The sequence below is a fragment of the Loxodonta africana genome, chromosome 9 (genome assembly GCF_030014295.1).
Source record: "Loxodonta africana isolate mLoxAfr1 chromosome 9, mLoxAfr1.hap2, whole genome shotgun sequence".
NCBI lineage: Eukaryota > Metazoa > Chordata > Mammalia > Proboscidea > Elephantidae > Loxodonta > Loxodonta africana.
In genome coordinates this window covers 110606784-110628166 of record NC_087350.1, presented here as the reverse complement: position 1 = coordinate 110628166, position 21383 = coordinate 110606784, and the positions used below count along the sequence as shown (strand labels likewise).

Below are 21383 nucleotides of genomic sequence, written 5' to 3'. Positions count from 1 at the left end.
CTTAGATGCCTCATTTCATGCTTTTTTCTTTCTTGGAATTAGGTAAAATTAATGTTGTGTCTTATAGTCGCTGACTTTCATTTGGTGTGTCTCAGCTGTATTTGGGGGGTGCTTCTTAGACCTTCCCATTTCGGGTCAATTTCTCTTTTTTTGGTAGTACTTACAATAATACGTTTTATAATTATTGGCTACTTAGATTCAATGAAATATGGTATTTCATTTCCCTTTTTTTGAAATGTATTTCTTGGAGTGAATCGATAATTTATTTACATGTTTTGATTGTGATCCATGGCTTCATCAGTTTTGTGCTAAGGAAATGTTTGTGGTAAGACTTCAACTAAATTGAGAGATAACAGGTAAAAAGAGATTTTTGTGTTTTGTGTTTTCAACACTTGTTGAAGCACTTAAAGAAGGACGTGAGTGGCTTCTGCCTCGAAGTAGTAGAATAGCTGGCAGTAGACCAGCACTCTTACCCAAAACGACTAGAATAGCCAGATCAAATACAGTTACCATCTGTCTGAAAGTAGGAGAGAGCTGATGAGGAGGCACGAGGAGTTACAGGGGCTATGACTCTGGAAAGGGAAGAACCTAAGATTAGCTGACTTTGGTAGTTGCTTTTGCCCTGAGGAATCTGCTCAATCTGCAGACTCTATCTTGAGAGCCACTTGAGGCAGGGGACAGAAATCAGAAAAGCTTTTGGCAGATATCAGGGAGGCCTCTAGCATATGGCCTGTTTTCTCCTCAAAACTTTTGCTGAATCCTGAACTTCTGCTGGACTAGGAGGGTAAAATTGCAAGTAAAAAGCACAGTGGAATTGTCAGCAGTCTTCGACGGCAAACGTGAGATTTTGGAACCACTGGTAGAGTAGCTCCACATGTTACATCAAGCTGTTGGTTGACAGCTGCAGCTCCTTGGGGCAAAACAGGAAGACTAAACCTTACCAAGGCTGTAAACCTTGTGAGAGTGTCTTATGTGTGATGTGGGATAAAGGAGTATTTGTAGCATTCTAATTTGGACATCCCTGGTACCCTTGAAAACCAGAATTCTCTGGTTAGGAAAAAAGGAGATAACAGGTGTATAATTAAAAAAAAAAAAAGTCAATACCCTTTAGTTCTGAATTTGAACTGAAAGTATTAGTATGAACTCATGAGGTATTTGGGATGTGAGTGTGTATATTTAAATGTTGTAGCTTCATTCACTGTAAAAGCCTGGAAATCTGGTTGTAATACGCTTTCCTAGTGCCCAAATTGTGGTCTTGAAATATCATTTCCCTGTAAAAGAAACCAGATTTCCTTGGAAAAATAATTCCAGGCCAGGTGCAGAGGATGTACAAGATGAACCTGTAAGACTTCTCGTACCAGATAGTAAAGAAGCCCACAAAGATTACTAAGAATTTTGAGTCATCTGGAATCTCCTGTTGGCAAACGATGGGACAGTTGAAACAGCAAGAAGGAAAATAACTGCAGTGGATTGAAACACATCGAATATATCCATGAGTTCATAGTGATTCAAAAACTCATTAGTTAGCTATGGAGGATGTTAGAGAACTATTTCTTTTAAAAACTACTAACAAAATTATTTAAACTGCCTTTGTTCTGTTAACTGTACCACTGGATAACCAAATAATTGATGAAGTCATGTTTCTGTCTGTGGCGTTATTCCAGCAAATAAACGAGAAGGGAATGATGGAATTGAAATACCAACATTTGCAATCCCCAGTGAATTAGTAGATCTAGACATTGAGCATCAGCGGCTACTGTCATCACAGGAAAAGACAGCTGAATAACTAGGTGCCTCCTGAAGGAAAGAGTCTATGAAGTGGTCTTACTAAAAAACAAACCTGAATCTGATTATGTTTCTAGAGCAAGGATTAGCAATTTTTTTCCGTTGTTAAGGGCCAGATAGTAAATAATTTAGCATTTGGGGGCCGGATACTCTCTGTCAAAACTACTCAGCTCTGCCATTGTAGCATGAAAACAGCTACAGACATTACATACGTGAGTAGGTGTGACTGTGTTCCAAAAAAACTTTATTTACAAAAACAGGCAGTGGATTGAGGTTTGCTGACTTCTGCACCTAACGATAACAAAATTCCAGATTCAAGTCCCAATTTATTGGAAATACAGATGACAGAAAAACTGTTTAAACTATACTACAGGAATGTAAATATGAAAATCAAGACTGTGGAAAACTCTGTAATACAAATGATGGCGTTGCTTTAACAAGTAAACTGCAAAAAGAAAGAGATTATATGGGAATTTATAGATTTGAGAATTTAAAACACAGGCAAAACTATACCATTGTGGTTAGGGAGGAGGACAAATGGTGAGACTGAAGGAAATTAAGGAAAATTAGGGCAAATGTAACTCTTGGTGGGGAGGGTATAAAGGGGTTGTGATTGGGAGGGGTCATGTCAAGGGCTTCTTGAGTAGTTGGCATAATACTTCTATCTCCTGTCAGAGTTGGTGATTACAAGAATGTGCACTTTATAATTGGCTAAGCTATACATTCATTTATGCAGTTTTCTGCATTTGTGTATGTCTGACATTAAAAGTTTTAAAAAAAAAGGTTGAAAGGATGGAAAAAGTTACAAAGCAAATGGTAGCCAAAAAACACCAAGTAGACTTTTGGTGTAGGATGAGCTAGAGACATTGCATAAGAACACATAAGAGTTCTAAATGTGTGTGCACCCAATAACATATCTTAAAAAATATAAAGCAAAAGTTGACAGATTAAAAAGAAATACACAAGTCTGTAATCATAGGAAACTTTGAAGAAGCATATGCAAATAGGCATAAATTGAGTTTATGATAAATAAGGCTTAGTATTTGAAATATTTTCTTCTTAAGTGATTATCTTATTTTTGCCTAGAAATTTACTATATTTTTTAAAAATATGATTAAATTTTTTCATTGTAATTGACAAGGTTTCCTTTTACCTGGTCTTTAAATTTGCCAAGTAGCTATCTTCTTACCAAATAATCTAAATGATGCAGTTTCAGAATTTTCTCATATTAACACTAACGTTAGCTTATCTTTGAATGTCAACTAATCAATATTGAACTTTTCCTGCCACTGGAAACAATAGCTCAGAGTAATTGGAATAGCTCTAATCCCAACTTGTAAGTAGACAAAGTTTGGTGAATTTCCAAACTGACTCCTGGTAATTACTTGCATGTGGTTTAGATCACACTGGCAGAAGCTAACCGTTCTTCCTTTTTTAAACAGGGGTTCCGAAGGAACATTAAATGACTGCAGGATAATATTCACAGATGAAATCTTCAAGATCGAGAAACCTGGAGCCCATCCACTTTCAATTGCAGATGGAAAATTTTTAAGTATGAATTTTTCTTGTAGGCTTAGACTACATGAGTTACGAAATTGGCGTTTTAACTGGTCAATGAATAACTTGAAAAGAAGTCCAAAACTGTATGCAGACTTGTTTTCAAGACAAAATATTTAATGTAAGATCGATTTTGGCCAATGGATTTTTCACGAAGGATAAGTTGTTTTTTTTTTTTTTTAAGAAATATTTTCTCAACTTGGGCATTTTATTGACATTGTCTTGCTATTTCCTCTATTAACAGAATTTGTCAAAAGAAAAAAATTTTTCAGTTATTTCTTGGCCATTCAAGATTAATTTTTTAATAACAAGACTTAATTTTTATACAAGTAGAGCCTGAAAATCATAGTGCTGATTGAGCCTTGAATGTCTGGGAGATAATAAATGGGGATTATATAATTATTAGAATGTTACAGTATAACCCTGCTTCTTCATCTTATAGATTTTTACTTGCTTGATATCACACAGTGAGTTGGAAAAAGAGGTAGGACTAGATTCTAGATCTTTTCATTCATGGTTCAGTTGCTGCCTTTCCAAATACATTGTTGTTACCGTGGAGTCAGTTCTAATTCATGGCGACCCCAGGTGTGTAGAGTGTCTCATTCTCTCTTAATTTAAAATTTTTTTTGTGGAGAGCAATCCATTGACTTTATGCCATGTGTCAGTGTTTATTGTAAGATAATAGCTCAGAGTGGAAACCTGTTTGTTGGTCTGTAAAACCTCTTCTTACCACAATTGTATAAGATTAGAACAAGACAAGTCCTGTAACAGATCAATAAATGAGTTTCCAGTTCCCAGTCTAGGCCACTCTCATTTTTTGAGACTACAATACTAATATATCTAGATTTTTAAGGCAGAAGTATAGATTATCCTCATGGTTTTTGGTCATCAGGTTTTCCACTGGCATATAGCTGGGCTGTATCCCTGAAATTCTCATTCAGTAAGTCTAGGATGAGACTAAGGTATTTTATTCTTAAAGTCCCACACTTGATAATAATTCCTGTGGTTTCTTTCTCTTTATTAAAAAAGGTGTTTGCTATTTCCGTTTTTCTTTAAAAGATTCATAGATATGAAAATGATCTTAATACTGGGCTTGCTGTAATTTTGTCCTTAATAGGGAAAAATGACCCTGAATGTGACCTGTGTGGCGGAGACCCAGATAAGAAATGCCAGTCTTGTTCCTGCCATGTATGTGGTGGAAAACATGAGCCCAACATGCAGCTTCTATGTGACGAGTGCAATATGGCCTTTCATATTTACTGCCTGAATCCACCTTTGGATAAGATCCCAGAAGAAGAATACTGGTATGATTATCAGGGTTATCTTTTGTTGTTGTTATGTTTAAGAATTGAATAAGCAATATTTACATGAACCACCAAAAGTGGATTTCTAAAGATAAATAGTGTGTAGAAAGTACTTAAAGTGTTATCACTGATGGTTGCTTGGGGTTGGCATGTTTATTGCATACTGCACCAGCTTCTGAACAGACCCGTAGCGCCATTTTCATCCTCCTCCAGTCCCTTGTCCATTATGAAGTCGCTTCTTTCAAAAGTGAAGATCTGATTGTGTTACTCCTTTGCTACAGAAGCTTTATGTTGCCTTACAGGGCCCTGCATGATGTTATTTAGTTGATTTCTCCAGTTATATCTCTTACCACTTTTCCTCTTCCATTTCCTCAAATATTCTACACTCTAGCTAGATTGAATTATCTCCCACCTTCCTAAATAAGTTATGTTCTTTCTTTCCTCGAGACTTTCACTTTTTCTTTTTAGAAATATTTCCCTCCATGCTTAACTTCAGGACAGTACTCACCCTTCAGGTTTTCACTTCATTATGGCTTCCTCTGGGAAGCCTTTGTGGATGGCCCTCCTGACTCTCCAACTAGATTAGATGCCCCTGCCTGGTGGTGCGGTGGCAAAGCACTTGGCTGGTAACCAAAAGGTCAGCGATTCGAACCGTCAGCTGCTTTGCAGAAGAAAGATGTGGCAGTCTGCTTCCGTAAAGATTTACAGCCTTGGAAACCCTGTGGGGTAGTTCTACTCTGTCTTATAGGGTTGCTATGAGTCAGAATTGACTCAATGGCAACAGGTTTGGTTTTGGTTATAATAGTGTACTTAATGTGTGCTAGGCACTAGCAAAGTGCTTTATATGGATAATCTTAGTTAATACTATGAGGTAGGTAAGTTAGAACAACACTTCTGGATCAAATATACTTACTAAAGTCTATACTTCTTCTGTTTATCAATGTTAGCTACAAAAAGAAGTGATTCGAAAAGAGACTGGGAACATGGGCCCACCAGGTTGTAATGGACTTTTTAATGCCATATTAAGGAGATTTTTTGTTTGTTTGTTTGTTTTCTTTTGAAACTATGAGCCATGTGCTACCATTGAGGGATCTTAGGTAAGGGAATGACATTGTCAAAAATAACGATGTTACAAGTGAGTAGCCAGTAACCATGTGAAGAATAGATTGTTCTCTGCTCCTTGGTCTCCTCAGCCTATTGGGAAGGTTGTCATTGTATTAGGACAGAGGCTGTAGAGGTGGAAAACGAGAAGGGGATAAAACTTCTTCCTTTCATCTCCAACCAGCACTTTACATGATCACACCCTAGACTCTTGCCTTTTTAGGAACTCCATTCCTGTAAATTCCTCTCCTTTATTGCCATTACTGGGTCATTCTTATCGACATCCTAGAATCTCATGAGTTTTTAAAAACACAACACACGCACACAATGCACACCAACTTTGATGCCATTTCTCCCAACGGCTACCTACCCCATTTTCTGCTCCTTTGATGGCAAAGCTTCTGAAGAACTATCTCCACTAATTGTTTCCATTTCCTTTCCTATTCACGTCTTAGCACTCCAGTCTGGCTTTCCTTCCCACTACGCCACTAAATCTGCTTGTCAGGCTCGCAGACACTTCTGTGTTGTCAAACCCACTGGTCACTTAGTCCACATCTTACTCTACTGCTCAGCTGCTGCTTCTCCTGGAAACACTTTTTATAGGTTTGACGATATCATATGATCCTAGTTTTCATGTTACTTAATTGGTCTTTCCTTCCTAGTGTCTTAGTTTCCCCTCACTGACCAGATTTCTGAATGCTGGAGTTCCCCAAAGCATCTGGACCTACTTCTTTTCTGTTTGTGCTTACTCTCAAATGACCTCATCCAGTCATGAGACTTTAAATACCAAGCTCATGGCTCCAAATTTATCTTCGGATCTAATCTCCCCTGAGTTTTATAGTCCTATATCTAACTATTTCACAAAATTATTATGTCCAAATGGAGATCTTGAATTCCACAAACACCCTCCCTAAAATCCTGCTCCTCTTTCACTCTTCAAAAAATGGTACCATCATTTTATCCACTTGTTCACCTGAAATAGCTGACCTTCACTCTCGATTCCTCCTTTACCTCCTCGCACACTCTACATCCGAAATATCAGCACATCTTGTCAGATCTTTCTCCACTCTTAGCACTCCAGTCCAAATCATCTCTTGCCTGAACAGCTGTAATAGATGCCTAATGAGTCTGCTTGTTTTCACGTTGCCCGTCAGCTCTCCCATAGGAGCCAGGATGATCTTAAGTCCTGAGTCATGTCACTTGCCTCCCAGGAAACCCTGAAGGGCAGTTCTACTCTGTCATAGGGTTGCGATGAGTCGGAATAGATTCAGTAACACACAACAACAACGTCTTCTTATTGCGCTTAGAATAAAATCTAAGCCTTTACCATCTGTGACCTGGCCCCTGCCAACCTCCCTAACCTAGTAACTTACCACTCTCCTGCTTGTTGACTAGCTTTCAGTTGTGCCCACTGTTCTGTTTTTCAAAGCATACCATTCCTTTTTATGCCTCAGGACCTTTGCGCTTAGTGTTTCTCTGCCTGGAATGCCTTCCCTGGCTGCCTCCCACAACTGGCCTCAGCTGGAGCGTCGCTTCAGAAGCTGTGTCTACTCTGTCTAAAGAAGCACACCATTCCTCATCATCTTATCTCATAACCCTGCTGATGTGTTTCCCTCAGCACTTACCACTTTGTGAAATTCTTCCCTTGTACGTACTGATTTTCCTCAACTAGTGCGTGAGAACATCTCGATCACAAACTCTTATATCCAGCACCAAAGTAGTGCGTGGCACGTAGTAGGTTCCGAGCAAACCTGTCGAAGGAACGAACGTCAGGGATCACTTTAGGATAATATAATTAGGATGTCTTACGTTACCCTGTGGAGTGGCTTTCCCTTCATATCGAGCTCCTTCACTTCCCCTGTGAGTCCTCACCTTAAACCTACTTTTCTGCTTCTCCAAATCATATTGCCTGGATATTTAAATGCTAGACTCAGTTTCTCATCAGAAAGAGAGAATACTTGTTTTAATCACAAGATTGTTGATAAAATTATAGTTATAAAGGCTAGCATATCAGGTGAAAAAAAAATTTTTTTTTCTTTTTTATCAGGTGAAATATAGTCTTTCTTAGAACAAATTAATTTTTGGAAGTCTATCTGATTTCCCAATTAGAATGATTTTTACTTTCATAGTATTTAGTGTCTTCTCATACATAATTTTGCTGTGAATTTGTGTCTGTACCTTACCTCCCCAACTAATTTTCTCAGGACGAGGAACTAAATTATTTATATTTTTCTCTCCTATAGTGCCAGACAAGATACCTGATAATTAAAACCCAAAATCCATTAGTGTCAATTATGCTGTCATAATTAAAAAAAAAAAAAAACTCATTGCTGTCAAGTTGATTCCGATTCATAGCTACCCTACAGGACAGAGTAGAAGTGCTCCATAGGGTTTCCAGGGAGCAATTGGTGGATTTAAACTGCCGACCTTTTGGTTAACAGCCAAACTCTCAACCACTGTGCTACCAAGTCTCCAATCTCATAATCAGGCAGTCAAAATTGACTAGTGAGCATAGACATCGTCTTCCTTGCCGTAAAGACCACATGGAATCGATAATTTTGAAAATGGAAAGTATAGAAATAGAAATTTAAGGTTAATGTGGGGCATGGCGATTAGATCTTCATTAGGATATTCCCAGAGTTTCCATTCCTTGGCGACACAAGAACAGCCCCACCTCGTTCTATAGATGTATTTATACCTTGCTTTTGTTTTAGAAATGACTGAAGGCAGGTCTTAATGATATGCAAGTTCTAGCAGGGTACCCAACTGCAAATATACTAAAGAACAAAAAAAAAGATGGGTTGTTAAAATTGAGCTAGAGATAAGGCTAATAAAAACAGTTTTTAAATCCTATATACATGTTATGATAGACGAGTGTATGCTTTTAACTTGGAGAATTTTAATAACCTAGTATTCAGGTGGAAACGCTGGTGCCATAGTGGTTAAGAGCTACTGCTATGGCTGCTAATCAAAAGGTTGGCAGTTCAGATCCACCAGGCTCTTCTTAGAAACCCTTTGGGGCAGTTCTACTCTGTCCTGTAGGGTCGCTATGAGTCAGAATTGACTCGATAGCACTGGGTTTGGGTTTTTTTGGTTTATTATTCAGATGGGGAGATGTATCAGTTGCATAGTTCAGTGTTGAGTCTAGAAGCATCTACTCTTGCTCGTTTTGTTTTAATGATTAACACTTCAAATGGATAACTTTTATTCTCCGGATTAGTGATAAAATCAGAACCATCCAGTTGTACAGCTTTGTCTGGCTTCTGAACTGAATGTGAGGATTTCAGATATTAAAATCCTCAAGTTCTCTATAAGAATGACAAGAATTTTTTTTTTAATGGCCAGCCTAACCATGTAAATATTTTGAAAGGTATAATAACTTTTATTGTCAGCTGAAGCTCTTTAATATAAGCCAAGTAATGCATCTTAAAAACTAATCTACTCTGGGAAGACTGTATTCTGTTACTGGCCTTAATATGGTCTTTTGTTCTTTTTTTTAAGGTATTGTCCATCCTGTAAAACTGATTCCAGTGAAGTTGTGAAGGCTGGTGAAAGACTTAAGATGAGTAAAAAGAAAGCAAAGATGCCGTCAGCCAGTACTGAAAGCCGGAGAGACTGGGGCAGGGTAAAGAAGAAATTCTCATTAATGTTTCAGTGCAATAGTAGTAATGGCGTAAAAGATTAAACCACACAGTTAATTGTTGATATCACCAATCTTAAATTACATAAATAGTTGGTTTCTGTTTTATTTACATTTTGTGTGTATTACGGGCTTTCTTTAAAATTTGGCCATAACTGATTTCTCAGCTTGTTTTGTGACTTTCAGGGAATGGCCTGTGTTGGTCGTACTAGAGAATGTACTATTGTCCCTTCTAATCATTATGGACCCATTCCTGGGATTCCTGTTGGGTCAACTTGGAGATTCAGAGTTCAGGTATGTTTTAAAATTGGCTTAGTTCATAGGGGGATATTGGATATATATAGCAGTGTGTTAATATCTTTCGGTTATAAATGGAGTAACCTAGCTAATAACACATGGCATTTGGTTGTTGGAATAAAAGATTTCCTTTATGATGAGTAAGTTAATAGACAGAGGAACATATGTCATGGAGTTAGGCATCAGCTATGCCTTTTCAGCCCTTTGTTTTACTATTCTAGTACAGTTAAGCTTTCTAAAGAATTTTTCTTACCAAGGATTTAATATTTGAAATACTAAATATTTTCTTTGAATTGTAGATGTTCTGATTTAATGTCATCGAACCCTAAGAACTCTGTCTTCGGGTGTTTTCTTTGGGGCTTACCCTCCTGAACGAATGCTAAGGTATTGAGCAGAAAAAAGGGCTAGCTAATTCTAGGATATAAGTATATCCCATTTCCCTTAAGCGCTGGGAGGCTCTGTTGTATTTATTCCTAATTTCTTCTTTAGAAAGGTAATTTTATCATTATGAAAAAGTTAATGTGAAAGAAAAAAAAAAAAATCTCGAGTATAACAGTTTCCCATTAGAGACATTCTGAACTTTACTGTAAACAAAAGAGGTTTTTCATGACCCCAAACACAAACTCAGTACTTCTTAAACAATAGCTCTCCCTTGCTCTCTCCTTCCCATCCCTGGTAACCACTAATAAACTTTGGTTGCTGTGCATTTGCCTATTCTAGGTATTTTATATAAGTGGGGTCAAAAAGCATTTGTCCTCTTAAGTCTGGCTTACTTCACTCATCGTAATGTTATCAAGGTTCATCTATGTCATAGCATGTATCAGGACTTCATTTTCTTTATGGCTGAATAATATTCTATCATATGTACATGCCACATTTTGTTCATACATTCATCTGTTGATGGACACTTGGGTTGTTTCCATCTTTTGACTATTATGAATACAACTGCAGTGAACATTGGTGTGCAAGTATCTGTTTGCATCCCTGATGAGGAGGGGAGTCAGAAGTTTGAAATTCCAACAATAAATTCAAGTGGCGATGTAGAGTAGACTGTGGATAAGTGAAACTAGAATTCAGAAGAGGAGTCTAATAGGAAATACACATTCAGAGTAGCCAGTGTGTGGAGGTACCTGATAGCTAAAGCCATAAGACCAGATAAGATCACCTATAGAGTGTCATTAATATCACATGCAAATAAAATTTTGCTGAAGATAATCCAAAAGTGGTTACAGTACATCAACAGGCAACTGCCAGAAATTCAAACCTGATTCAGAATAGGACGTGGAATGAGGGATATCATTGCTGATGTCAGATGGATCTTGGCTAAAAACAGAGAATACCAGAAAGGTGTTTACCTGTATTTTATTGACTATGCAAAGGCACTCGACAATGTGAATCATAACAAATTGTGGATAACATTGCAAAGAATGGGAATTCCAGAACACTTAAAATGTGTTCATGCAGAACCTGGACCAAGAAGCAGTTGTTCCAACAGAACGAGGGATACCGCTTGGTTTAAAATCAGGAACGGTATGTGTCAGGGTTGTATCCTTTCACCATACTTATTCAATGTGTATGCTGAGCAAATAATCTGAGAAGCTGGACTGTATGAAGATGAACATGACATCAAGATTGAAAGAAGGCTCATTAACAACCAGGATATGCAGATGACACAACCTTGCTTGCTGAAAGTGGAGGGGACTTGAAGCACTTACTGATGAGGATCAAAGACTACAGACTTGAGTATGGATTACACCTTAACATAAAGAAAACAAAAACCTTCACGACTGGACCAATAAGCAACATCACGATAAACAGAGAAAATATTGAAGTTGTCAGGGATTTCATTTTACTTGGATCCACAATCAACACTCACGGAAGCACCAGTCAAGAAATCAAATGATGTATTGCATTGGGTAAATCTGCTGCAAAAGACCTCTTTAAAGTGTTAAAAAGGAAAGATGTCACTTTGAGGACTAAGGTGTGCCTGACTCAGTCAGCCATGGTATTTTCAGTTGTCTCATATACATGTGAAAGCTAGACAATGAATAAGGAAGACCAAAGAAGAATTGATGCTTTTGAATTATGTTGTTGCCAGAGAATATTGAATATACCACAGACTTCCAGAAGAACGAACAAATCTGTCTTATAAAAAGTACAACCAGAATGCTCCTTCAAAGTGAGGATGGCGAGACTTTGTCTCACATACTTTGTTCATGTTATCAGGAGGGACCAGTCCCTGGAGAAGGACGTCACGCTTGTAAGGTAGAGGGTCGGCGAAAAAGAAGACCCTCAACAAGACGGAGTGACAACAGTGGCTGCCAACATTTTGGGAACCTAGTGAAAGGGAAGCCTCAGTGTTCACTGCGGAGACTTTCACTTAGTTCCCCTATTTCCATCTATGCAAGCCTTTTCAGAAAATAAATCTCCTGCAGGTGTAGGAGAGGAGCAGTCTCCTGGCTTGCATGAACTTGGGCTAGCCTAAAAACTCCTTGTACACACTTGAGTCAACCCTGTGTTTTTAGATCTATCCCGTGGTTCTGTCTTCTGCTGAAGTACATAAGCTTTTCCAGGTTTTCATGCACTGATCAGCTTCTCGTTGGCTTCTAAAGTGTCCTTTTTTCCCCAGTCTACTGTACTAGCTTAGATTTCAGCTTCCTTTTCTGTGCTAAGTATAATCGTATTACAAACAGTTGAACTACAGTATCTTTCTTGCGGAACTTGAATCATACAAAGAAATGACACTTGTTTCAGTGAGCCAGACTTGAAGACGTATGGAAGAAAGCAGTAGACCATTGAAGTAGAATAGCATGAATAAAGAAAGAAAAGGAATAGCATGTTTGGGTGACACTGAGTAGTTTGGGCTCAAGTATATAGGTTTCATGAAGGAGAAACTGGAGATAAGGCTAGGAAAGTAAATAGGAGCCGTATTGGGAGAGAGTAATGTATAACGCTTAGCTTGGGCTTGATACTTTATTTATGTTTTAAAACCAAAACCAAAAACCTACTGCCTTCAAGTCGATTCTGACTCATAGTGACTCTATAGGACAGAGTAAAACTGCCCCGTAGATTTTCCAAGGAGTGCCTGGTGGATTGGAACCACTGACCTTTTGGTTAGCAGCTGAACACTTAACCACTATACCACCAGGGTTTCTGTTATATTTTAAGCAGTTGAAAACCCAAAGCAGGATGATTCTTCAAAGGACCGTTCTGTTTGTGATAGACAGAGTGGATTTGAAGGAGCAGAGCTGGAAGCAGGGAAGAAAGCTCTGTGGTAGGCGTCCGTGACTTGCACTAAGAACATAGCAGGGAAGGTAGAAAATGATGAATTTGAGAGATTTAAGAGCTAGAATCAGCAGTATTTGTGACCAAATGGGTTTGGGGAATAAGGGAGAAAAAGAGTCTAAAATCACTCCTGCATTTCTGACTTGGCCAACTGGTGGTCAGCTGGGCAGAAAACAAGAAGTGAGGGAGAAGAGATTTGGAACACTGAGAGTAAGTTCCGTTGTAGCTGTGTTGAGTGAAAGTACCAGTAGACATAAGGTGAGGAATATTTCAATGTTATTTTGAAACTTAGAATTCTAGGTGGGAGCAGTTCTAGAGTCATCATCACTTCAGTACCTGTCTAGTTCTCTAGTGCTGCTATAACAGAAATAACACAAGTGGGTTGCTTTAATGAACAGAAATTTATTTTCTCGTAGTTTAAGAGACTAGAATTTTGAATTCAGGGAACAGGCTCTTGGGGAAGGCTCTCTTTCTCTGCCTTGGGGGAAAGTCCTTGTTCCTTGGTTCCTCAGTGATCTTCATGTGGCATGGCATCTATCTTCCCCCAATGGTGCTTCCTCCCTTCTTTGTTTACTCTGCTCCTTTTATGTCTAAAAAGAGATTGACTAATGCTGTCTCATTAAAACAACAAAGACATTAAAATAACAAATGGTAGTATAACCACAGGTGTAGGGGTTAGAATTTACAGTACAGATTTTGGAGTGACACAATATAACAGGACAGTACCCTAAGGGACATACTGTGGGAGAACTAAGTAAGAGCAAAAGAGAACTCTGGGTGAGTTTCAGTTCTTGGTTGGAGATTTTTAGAGTTCAATAATATATGTGAATGCACTTTTTAAATGTAACTTAACTGTTGAGAGGCATTGTGAGACTCTTTCTGCTTATTTTATAGGTGAGCGAAGCAGGTGTCCATAGGCCCCATGTTGGTGGAATTCATGGTCGAAGTAACGATGGGGCTTATTCTCTTGTCCTGGCTGGTGGATTTGCGGATGAAGTAGTAAGTGATACAGCCTCATTCTTTAAAACCTGTCTTGGTCGTGCAGGAAAGTACAGAAGCTTTATCTAGGCTACAGCAACTCCCGTCTCTTTTTAGGGTGATGTTTATGTTGAAGTGGTCACTGCGATACAAGATATAAGGTAAATCACTTGACAGTCTTTAATCTTTACATGACTGGTTTGATTTATATATACATTTGGTAACTAATTACTACGATGAAAGTACTCACATTTTCTATAGCACTCTTTTTTTAAACTTTTTTATTTTGAGATAATTGTAGATTCATACATAGAGATTCCATGTACCCTTCACCCAGTTTCCCCCAGTGGTAATATCTTGCAAAATCGTAGTACAATGTCACAACCAGGATATTGACATTGATACAGTCAAAATACGACACATTTCCATCACCACAAGGATCCCTCATCTTGCCCTTTAACAACTACTACACGCACTCTCCTTTCACCTCTGCCCCCTCCTTAGCCCCCTGACAGAGGCACATTTGCTCTCAATTCCTATAATTTTGTTGTTTCAAGGATTTTTATAAAAGGAATCATGTAGTATATGACCGTCCAGGATTGGCTTTTTTCACTCGCTTTTAGAAATAAAGCTGCTATAAACATTTGTATACAGGTATTTGTATAAACATAAGTCTTCATTTCTCCAAAATAAATGCCCAAAAGTACAGTTGCTTTATCATACGGTGTTTGCATGCATAGTCTTTTAGGAAGCTGCCAGACTCTTCCAGAGTGGCGATACCATTTTACATTCCCGCCAGCAGTATGTGAGTGATCCAGCTTCCCCACATCCTCAGCAGCAATTGGTGTTGTCACTCTTTGTTATTCTGATAGGTGTGTAGTGATACCTCATTGTGATTTTAATTTGTAGTCCCCTAATGGCTAACGAAAAGGGGCCACGGTGGCACGGTGGTTAAGTGCTGCAGTGTTAACCAAAAGGTCGGTGGTTCAAACCCACTACCCACTCCCGGGGAGAGAGATGCGACAGCCTGCTGCCATAAAGATTACAGCCTAGAAAACCCTATGGCGCAGTCCTACTTTATCCTGTAGGGTCGCTATGGGTCTGAATCAACTCGATGGCAATGGGTTTGTTGTTGTTGTTGTAAACGGCCAGTGATGCTGAGTACCATTCGTGTGCCTACTTGCCATCTGTAGTCTCTCTGGTGGGGCATCTCTTCAGGCCTTTTGCCCATTTCCTAATGGGATTGTGATTGTTTTTCACCATTGGTCAGATAAAGTAGTTTGCAAATATTTTTTCTCAGTCTGTAGCTTGTCTTTTCATCCTCACAGAGCAAGTTTTTTGTTTTCATGAAGTCCAGTTTATTAACTTTTTTGTTCTCAAGAATTTTATTAATATATCAACTTATTTTGCAAAATTCTAGGCGTCTTCTAAATAAAAATATAATTTTTGTAGGAACAAACCCCAGATTCCTTTATTTTCCAGGCCTGGGTCTTTTTAATAACACAAATCCGGGTAGCATGGTACATGTTTGATAGAAGTTCCATGATTGCAATTTTGTTGTGTTCACTGCAGTGGGGCTCTAGAGAAGATTTAAGCCCTTTCTCATTGAAGTATAGTCCGAGAACCAGCAACTTAGACATGCAGGCGCTCAGACTGCCCAGACCTGCTGAATTAGAATCTGCATGTTAACCATGTCACCAGGCGATCTGTGTGTACAGTGGTCTCCAAGGTGCTGACCGATGCCATCTCACCACCTACTGCAGCATACAGGGCTTTTTATGGATTGTGTTTTTGATGTCAAGTCTGAGAACTCTTTGCTTAGTCTTAGACCCCAAAGATTTTCTCCTATTATAGTTTTACATTTAAGTCTGTGATACATTTTGAGTTAATTTTTGTATAAGGTATGAGACTTAGGTCAAGATTCCTTTTTTTTTTTTAATCTGCAGATGTCCCGTTGCTGCAGCCTCATTTCTTGAAAAGGCTATCATTCCTCTATTAAATTGCTTTCCAGCCTTCATCAAAAATCAGTTGGGTTCCTAGTAGAGACTTCATTTTTATGAAGTCAGATCTTGAATGTTATAGAACTGGAATTATGTCAGCTGCTCCTTGAAGTCATACAAAGAATGAAAAGTCATTAGACATAAGGTGGAAATGAGGGAAGTAGGTGGGAGTATAGATAAGTTGGTCATGAATTAATCAAGTGTTGTGATGGGCTCACGGGGGTTAATTATACTATCATACCATTACCTATCTGTATATCAGTGTTTCTTCCTCTTTTTTTACGCTAAGGAGGAATAACTCACATCATGTAGGTGAATTTTGGATATGAAACTGGGCAGGTGTAACTCTGTCCATTCCTCCCCCTTCATGTACTTTGGACATGATACCAGGAGGGACCAGTCAATCCCTGGAGAAGGACACCATGCTCAGTAAAATAAGGGTCAGCAAAAAAAGAGGAAGACCCTCAGTGAGATGGAATAACACAGTGGCTTCAACAGTGGGCTCAAGTGTAACGATTATGAGGATGGCACAGGACTGGGCAGTGTTTCATTCTCTTGTACATAGGGTTGCCATGAGTCGGAAGCGACTCAATGGCACCTGACAACACCACCACCACCGCAGAGGAGATGGTGCTTCAGATGTTTCTAACTACTTCTGTGATTCTAAAACTTCCGCCCCACGTGCATGCTCTTTGCAGGTTTTCTGTCCTCCAGCCTGCTTTTAGGGTGTAACCTAGTAATCACAAGCAAACTTTTTTCTCTCTGCCATTCTCATTCTAAAAGACAGTTTCTCTAACATTGGTGAGGTGAGCAACTTTGCTGAGCCACTAATATTCCAAAACCTGTTTTGAGAAGTATGAAATAGATCTGTTGGTGTTTAGCGTTTGAAGTAATGAGATAAAATTATATGCGTGTCTGAATTCTGGACCAATTAAGAGACGTAGAACAGCAGATAGAAGGCTGAAGTACACCTTTATAATGACTTTTTTAAAATAATTCTGGGTTGAATGACATGGACTAGGTGTGTAACAACAGCAGGCTTCCTAATTTTGCAGCCCAGGAAGAGATTTGTCCATCCAGTCACAGACAGAGCCAGGCAGTTGCAGGCCCCTCCCCACTGTAAAGCTGGGAGTAGGGGATGGGATGGGGAGGACTCACTCCCTTTTACAGGAATGATTAGCCCTTGGAGAGCAGACAGACCAGAATGTGTTTCTTTCACACAGTTTGGCTTCCAAGAGAATGAAGGAGTAGACAGAGTTACACCTGCCCAGTTATGTATCCAAAATCCACTTATGTGATCTAAGGTATTCCTCCCTTGGAGTAAATGAAAAGGAAGAAAAAGGCCAAGAGTGTGTAAATCTAATTAAGCTCCTGCTACATGGAAGGAAATACCAGCAATAAGGAATACATGCACCCCCCACCTTTTTCTCCAAGGAGTGTTATTGCCTTTATTTTACATCTTCTAGCCAATGACATAGTGGTTAAGTGCTACAGCTGCTAACCAAAGGGTCGGCAGTTCAAATCCACCAGCCACTCCTTGGAAACTCTATGGGGCAGTTCTACTCTGTCCTATAGGGTCGTTATGAGTCGGAATAGACTCAACAGCAGCGGGGTTTTTTTTTGGTTTTCTAGCCAGTTGTGAAAAATATTTTTCACAGAGACTGTATTCATTTATCTATTGCTGAGTAAGAAATTGTCCTAAAACTTAAGCAGCTGGAAACAAACATTAATTGTCTCACAGTTTCTGTGAGTCAGAAATCTGGGAAGCTTTAACTGAGTGGTTCTGGTTCAGGGGTCGCACGAGGTTACTGTAGTCCAGGGCCAGAGGATCTACTTCCGAGCTCACTCATGGTGTTTGGCAAACATAGCAGCTGGCTTCCCCCAGAGCAAGTGGTGTGTGAGACAGAGCCATCCAAAGATAGGAGCCACACAGTCTTTTATAAACTAATCTTAGAAGTGAAATATCATCACTTCTGCCCTATTCTACTGGTATCACAGAACAACCCTGGCACAATGTGGGAGGAGACTGTATAAGGGTATGAATTCTGGAAGGCCAGGGTTATTGGGGGCCATCTTGGAGGCTGCCTACCACAGGGACACAGCATGTGTGTGTGTGTGTATAACTGGCTTAATTTACATACCATAATTACATACCATGAAATTCACCCAATTTCAAGTGTACAGTTCAGTGATTTTTAAGCAGTGGTTAAGAGCTATAGCGTGCTACGGCTGCTAACAAAAGGGCTGGCAGTTCGAATCTACCAGCTACTTCTTGGAACCCTGTGGAGCAGTTCTGCTCTGTCCTGTAGGGTCGCTGTGAGTCAGAGTCGACTCCGCAGCAATGGATTTGGTTTTTGGTACTAACCCAACCCAGTGCCCTCGAGTCATAATCCAATTTTAGAACATTTCCATCCAATTTGCAGCACTCTCTGGTCCCACCCTCAGCCCCACTAAATCCATTTTAAACTCTCAGTGCTGCAGATGTGGTTTGTAAAGCCTTTCCGCAGGACCTGGGTCTGTTAGGTGCAGTTACTACTTGTATTTCATTGTTTACTACTAAGCTTAATGAGGACGTTTAGGGAGAAGGGCGCATTGCAAGAAAATGGAATATTAAAACATAGTAATAAAATTGTTTGAAGCTGACCTAGTGTAGATTTGGTTCTCAGTTTTATAACCAAACATTTATTTCTTCGTTGAAAGCCGAAGTTCAGTGTACATATATATTCTCATAGGGAAACAGGGTTAATGAGAGCGTAACTGCTAAATTAGTCACATTAATTCTATAACCAGGCACAAGTGGTAATTTATTCATTTATATGTAGTAATACCTGTTTTTCTTTTTTTAATACCTGTCTATTAATTAATCATTCCTTTTTCCACAGTGCTTATGTAGTTCATCAGATAAAATTAAATTCCTCGTATCAGAGACAGGATTTTACAAAGTGCCATCCAGGGCTGAGTTCACAGGTATATTTGTTCTTGTAGGTAATATTTATTTTTAAACAGTTGAATCCAGAGGAAGATTCACTTACTAGTGAAAATTGCAATCTATTTGGGTATTTTTAAAAATCAGGACTTTTTTTGTAAGGGAATTTAAAATTTTTCATTAACTAGTTTAAATGTTAACTTTTGACAGTTTTCAAAAAGTGTATTTGAGGATCTTTCCTAAGGTCATTAGCTTTATGGTAAGTCATTTAAGTTTTTGCAGCTTCAAATTATGTATTTCACATTTTCTAAAAGTCGTAAAGAGACTCAGCTGCAGTAGAAACTAGATAGATACGGGTTATGACTTTGTGGATTTCTATCTTCTGTGGTCCTAATCAAATGCCTCCCAATTTCCTGTTTAGTAATACCTCGGTTTCACTTGCTTGGTTTCTCAAGATCTCGCAGTGATGAATTAGAATAACTGTTGAATGGCTCACATGTAGTGCGTTTGCAGACAAAAGTAGAAAAGTTTGCTGTCCTCTGAAAGGCAGATTTGGCAGCATGTCACATTAACATGACACAGGAAACTGGAAATGGAAGTATTTTGGCTAATCCTTTGAGTACTCTTCTGCCATGCATATTTTGAAGCCATGTCTTTATGTACTTGTTAGAAATACAAAGAAATGTTACATAGTTAGTTACAGTCAACACTTAGAATTTTTCTAAATCTCTGTAATAAAACTAACCAACTGAAAGTAGGGTCCCTTTAGCATTGGTTATTAGCAGCTGGCCAATTGTATTTAACCTGGGCTCTGACATTTGTTGTATGTGTGCCGTTGGCCAAGTTATTTCACCCAGGTAAACCTCTGTTTCCTCCTGCGTAAAATAGAAAAAAATTATATCTTATAACAGAAAGACAGTTATTAATTTTAAATGCAGTAATATGTAAAACTCAGCAACAGTCGTGGGCACATAACAAGGACTCAACATTAGTTAAATTGTCTGTAGCAGAAGTTTAAACCTATGAACACAGCAAACATCCAATTGTAAAACTAAAAATGAGTAACAAGCTAAAGCGGTGGGGTGTAATTATTGTAGCTTTTTCCTTTCTTCCATCTTTTGAATATAGTTACTAGTCAAACATTAAACAATTGTGGAGAAACTTACTGATGAGCTGTTAATTAACTAGTCTAAATCTATTAAATAACAAAGAGTATTTTAGGACTAGAATGAAGGCTTAATTACATTGCCAGCTAACATATTTTTGGAGGTATTTACATATTTTGTAAGCATTTTCAACCTTTTGATCTTTTATTGTAGGTAAGTCATCTCTACGGGAATAAGTTGGGAAAAACCCCAATAAGCTTTTCTCGTTCGAGAGAAAATTTGTTCTGAAACATTTGACTTGGTAAAACATCCATGGAGCCAGTTAGCTTTGTTCTTTTTGGCTACCTGGACGTGAAATTATGAGCACCTGCTGATAAATTAGTTACTGTTTTACCCCAGGAACTTGAGAATGAATACAGTACCAGTTCCAGTGCCATGTGTTTGGGTGACCTCACTTGAGAAATGAGGACCCACAAAGAGGACCTGCTGTTCACAGTGGTCTGAGAAGTAGTTTGCTCGGTGGTCGAGAATAGACTTGGGAACCACGCTGTCTGTGCTTGTGTCCCGTGCCATCTCTTACTAGCTGTACGACCTTAGGCAAGTTATTGAACCTCTGCCTCATCTGTAAAATACAGCATAAAATACCTACCTCATAGGGTTGATGTGAGGGTTAAATGAATTGATCGTATATAAATCCTTAGCCTAATCCCATGCACACAGTAAGTGCTAAGTAGGTGCTGTCAGTACTAGTAGTAGTACCCAGTTTTGCAGGCATGTAAAAGGGGTACTAAGAGTTCCTGGGTGGTACAAAAGAGTGCTTGATTACTAACCAAAAAGTTGGTGGTTTAAACTCTCCCAGAGACATCTTGGAAAAAAGGCCTGGCAACCTATTTCCAAAAGTCACAGCCTTAAAAACCCTATGGAGAAAAACAATACACAATACAGGAGAGGTCGACACAAAAGCAAAGAAGTTTCCTGAATAAACTGAACGCTTCAAAGGCCAGCGTAGCAGGGGTGGGGGTTTGAGGACTGTGGTTTCAGGAGACATCTAAGTCAATTGGCATAATAAAATCTATTAAGAAAACATTCTGTATCCCACTTTGGAGAGTGGCATCTGGGGTCATAAACACTAGCAAGCGGCCATCTAAGATGCATCAATTGGTCTCAACCCACCTGGAGCAAGGAAGAATGAAGAACACCAAGGACACAAGGTAATTATGGAAGCAAGGAAGAATGAAGAACACCAAAGACACAAGGTAATTATGGGCCTGAGAGACAGAAAGGACCACATAAACCAGAGATTACATCAGCCTGAGACCAGAAGAGCTAAATGGTACCCGGCTACAACCGATGACTGCCCTGACAGGGAACTCAACAGAGAAACCCTGAGGGAGCAGGAGAGCA

General features: G+C 39.0%; 1 protein-coding gene across 3 annotated transcripts in view; it reads left to right on the top strand.

The window, feature by feature from the left end:
- The window catches only part of UHRF2 (ubiquitin like with PHD and ring finger domains 2), a 93344-nt gene that overhangs the window by 53831 nt on the left and 18130 nt on the right, over positions 1-21383 (top strand). For all 3 annotated transcript variants that reach the window (XR_010322863.1, XM_003407351.4, XM_023545270.2), the window contains 5 exons: positions 3228-3337; positions 4460-4646; positions 9249-9372; positions 9574-9681; positions 13864-13968. Coding sequence is in view for 2 of the 3 variants with exons in the window: in XM_003407351.4 (XP_003407399.1) it covers positions 3228-3337; positions 4460-4646; positions 9249-9372; positions 9574-9681; positions 13864-13968 (634 nt within the window). In the remaining variant the exon portion in view is untranslated. The remainder of the gene's footprint in view (positions 1-3227; positions 3338-4459; positions 4647-9248; positions 9373-9573; positions 9682-13863; positions 13969-21383) is intronic.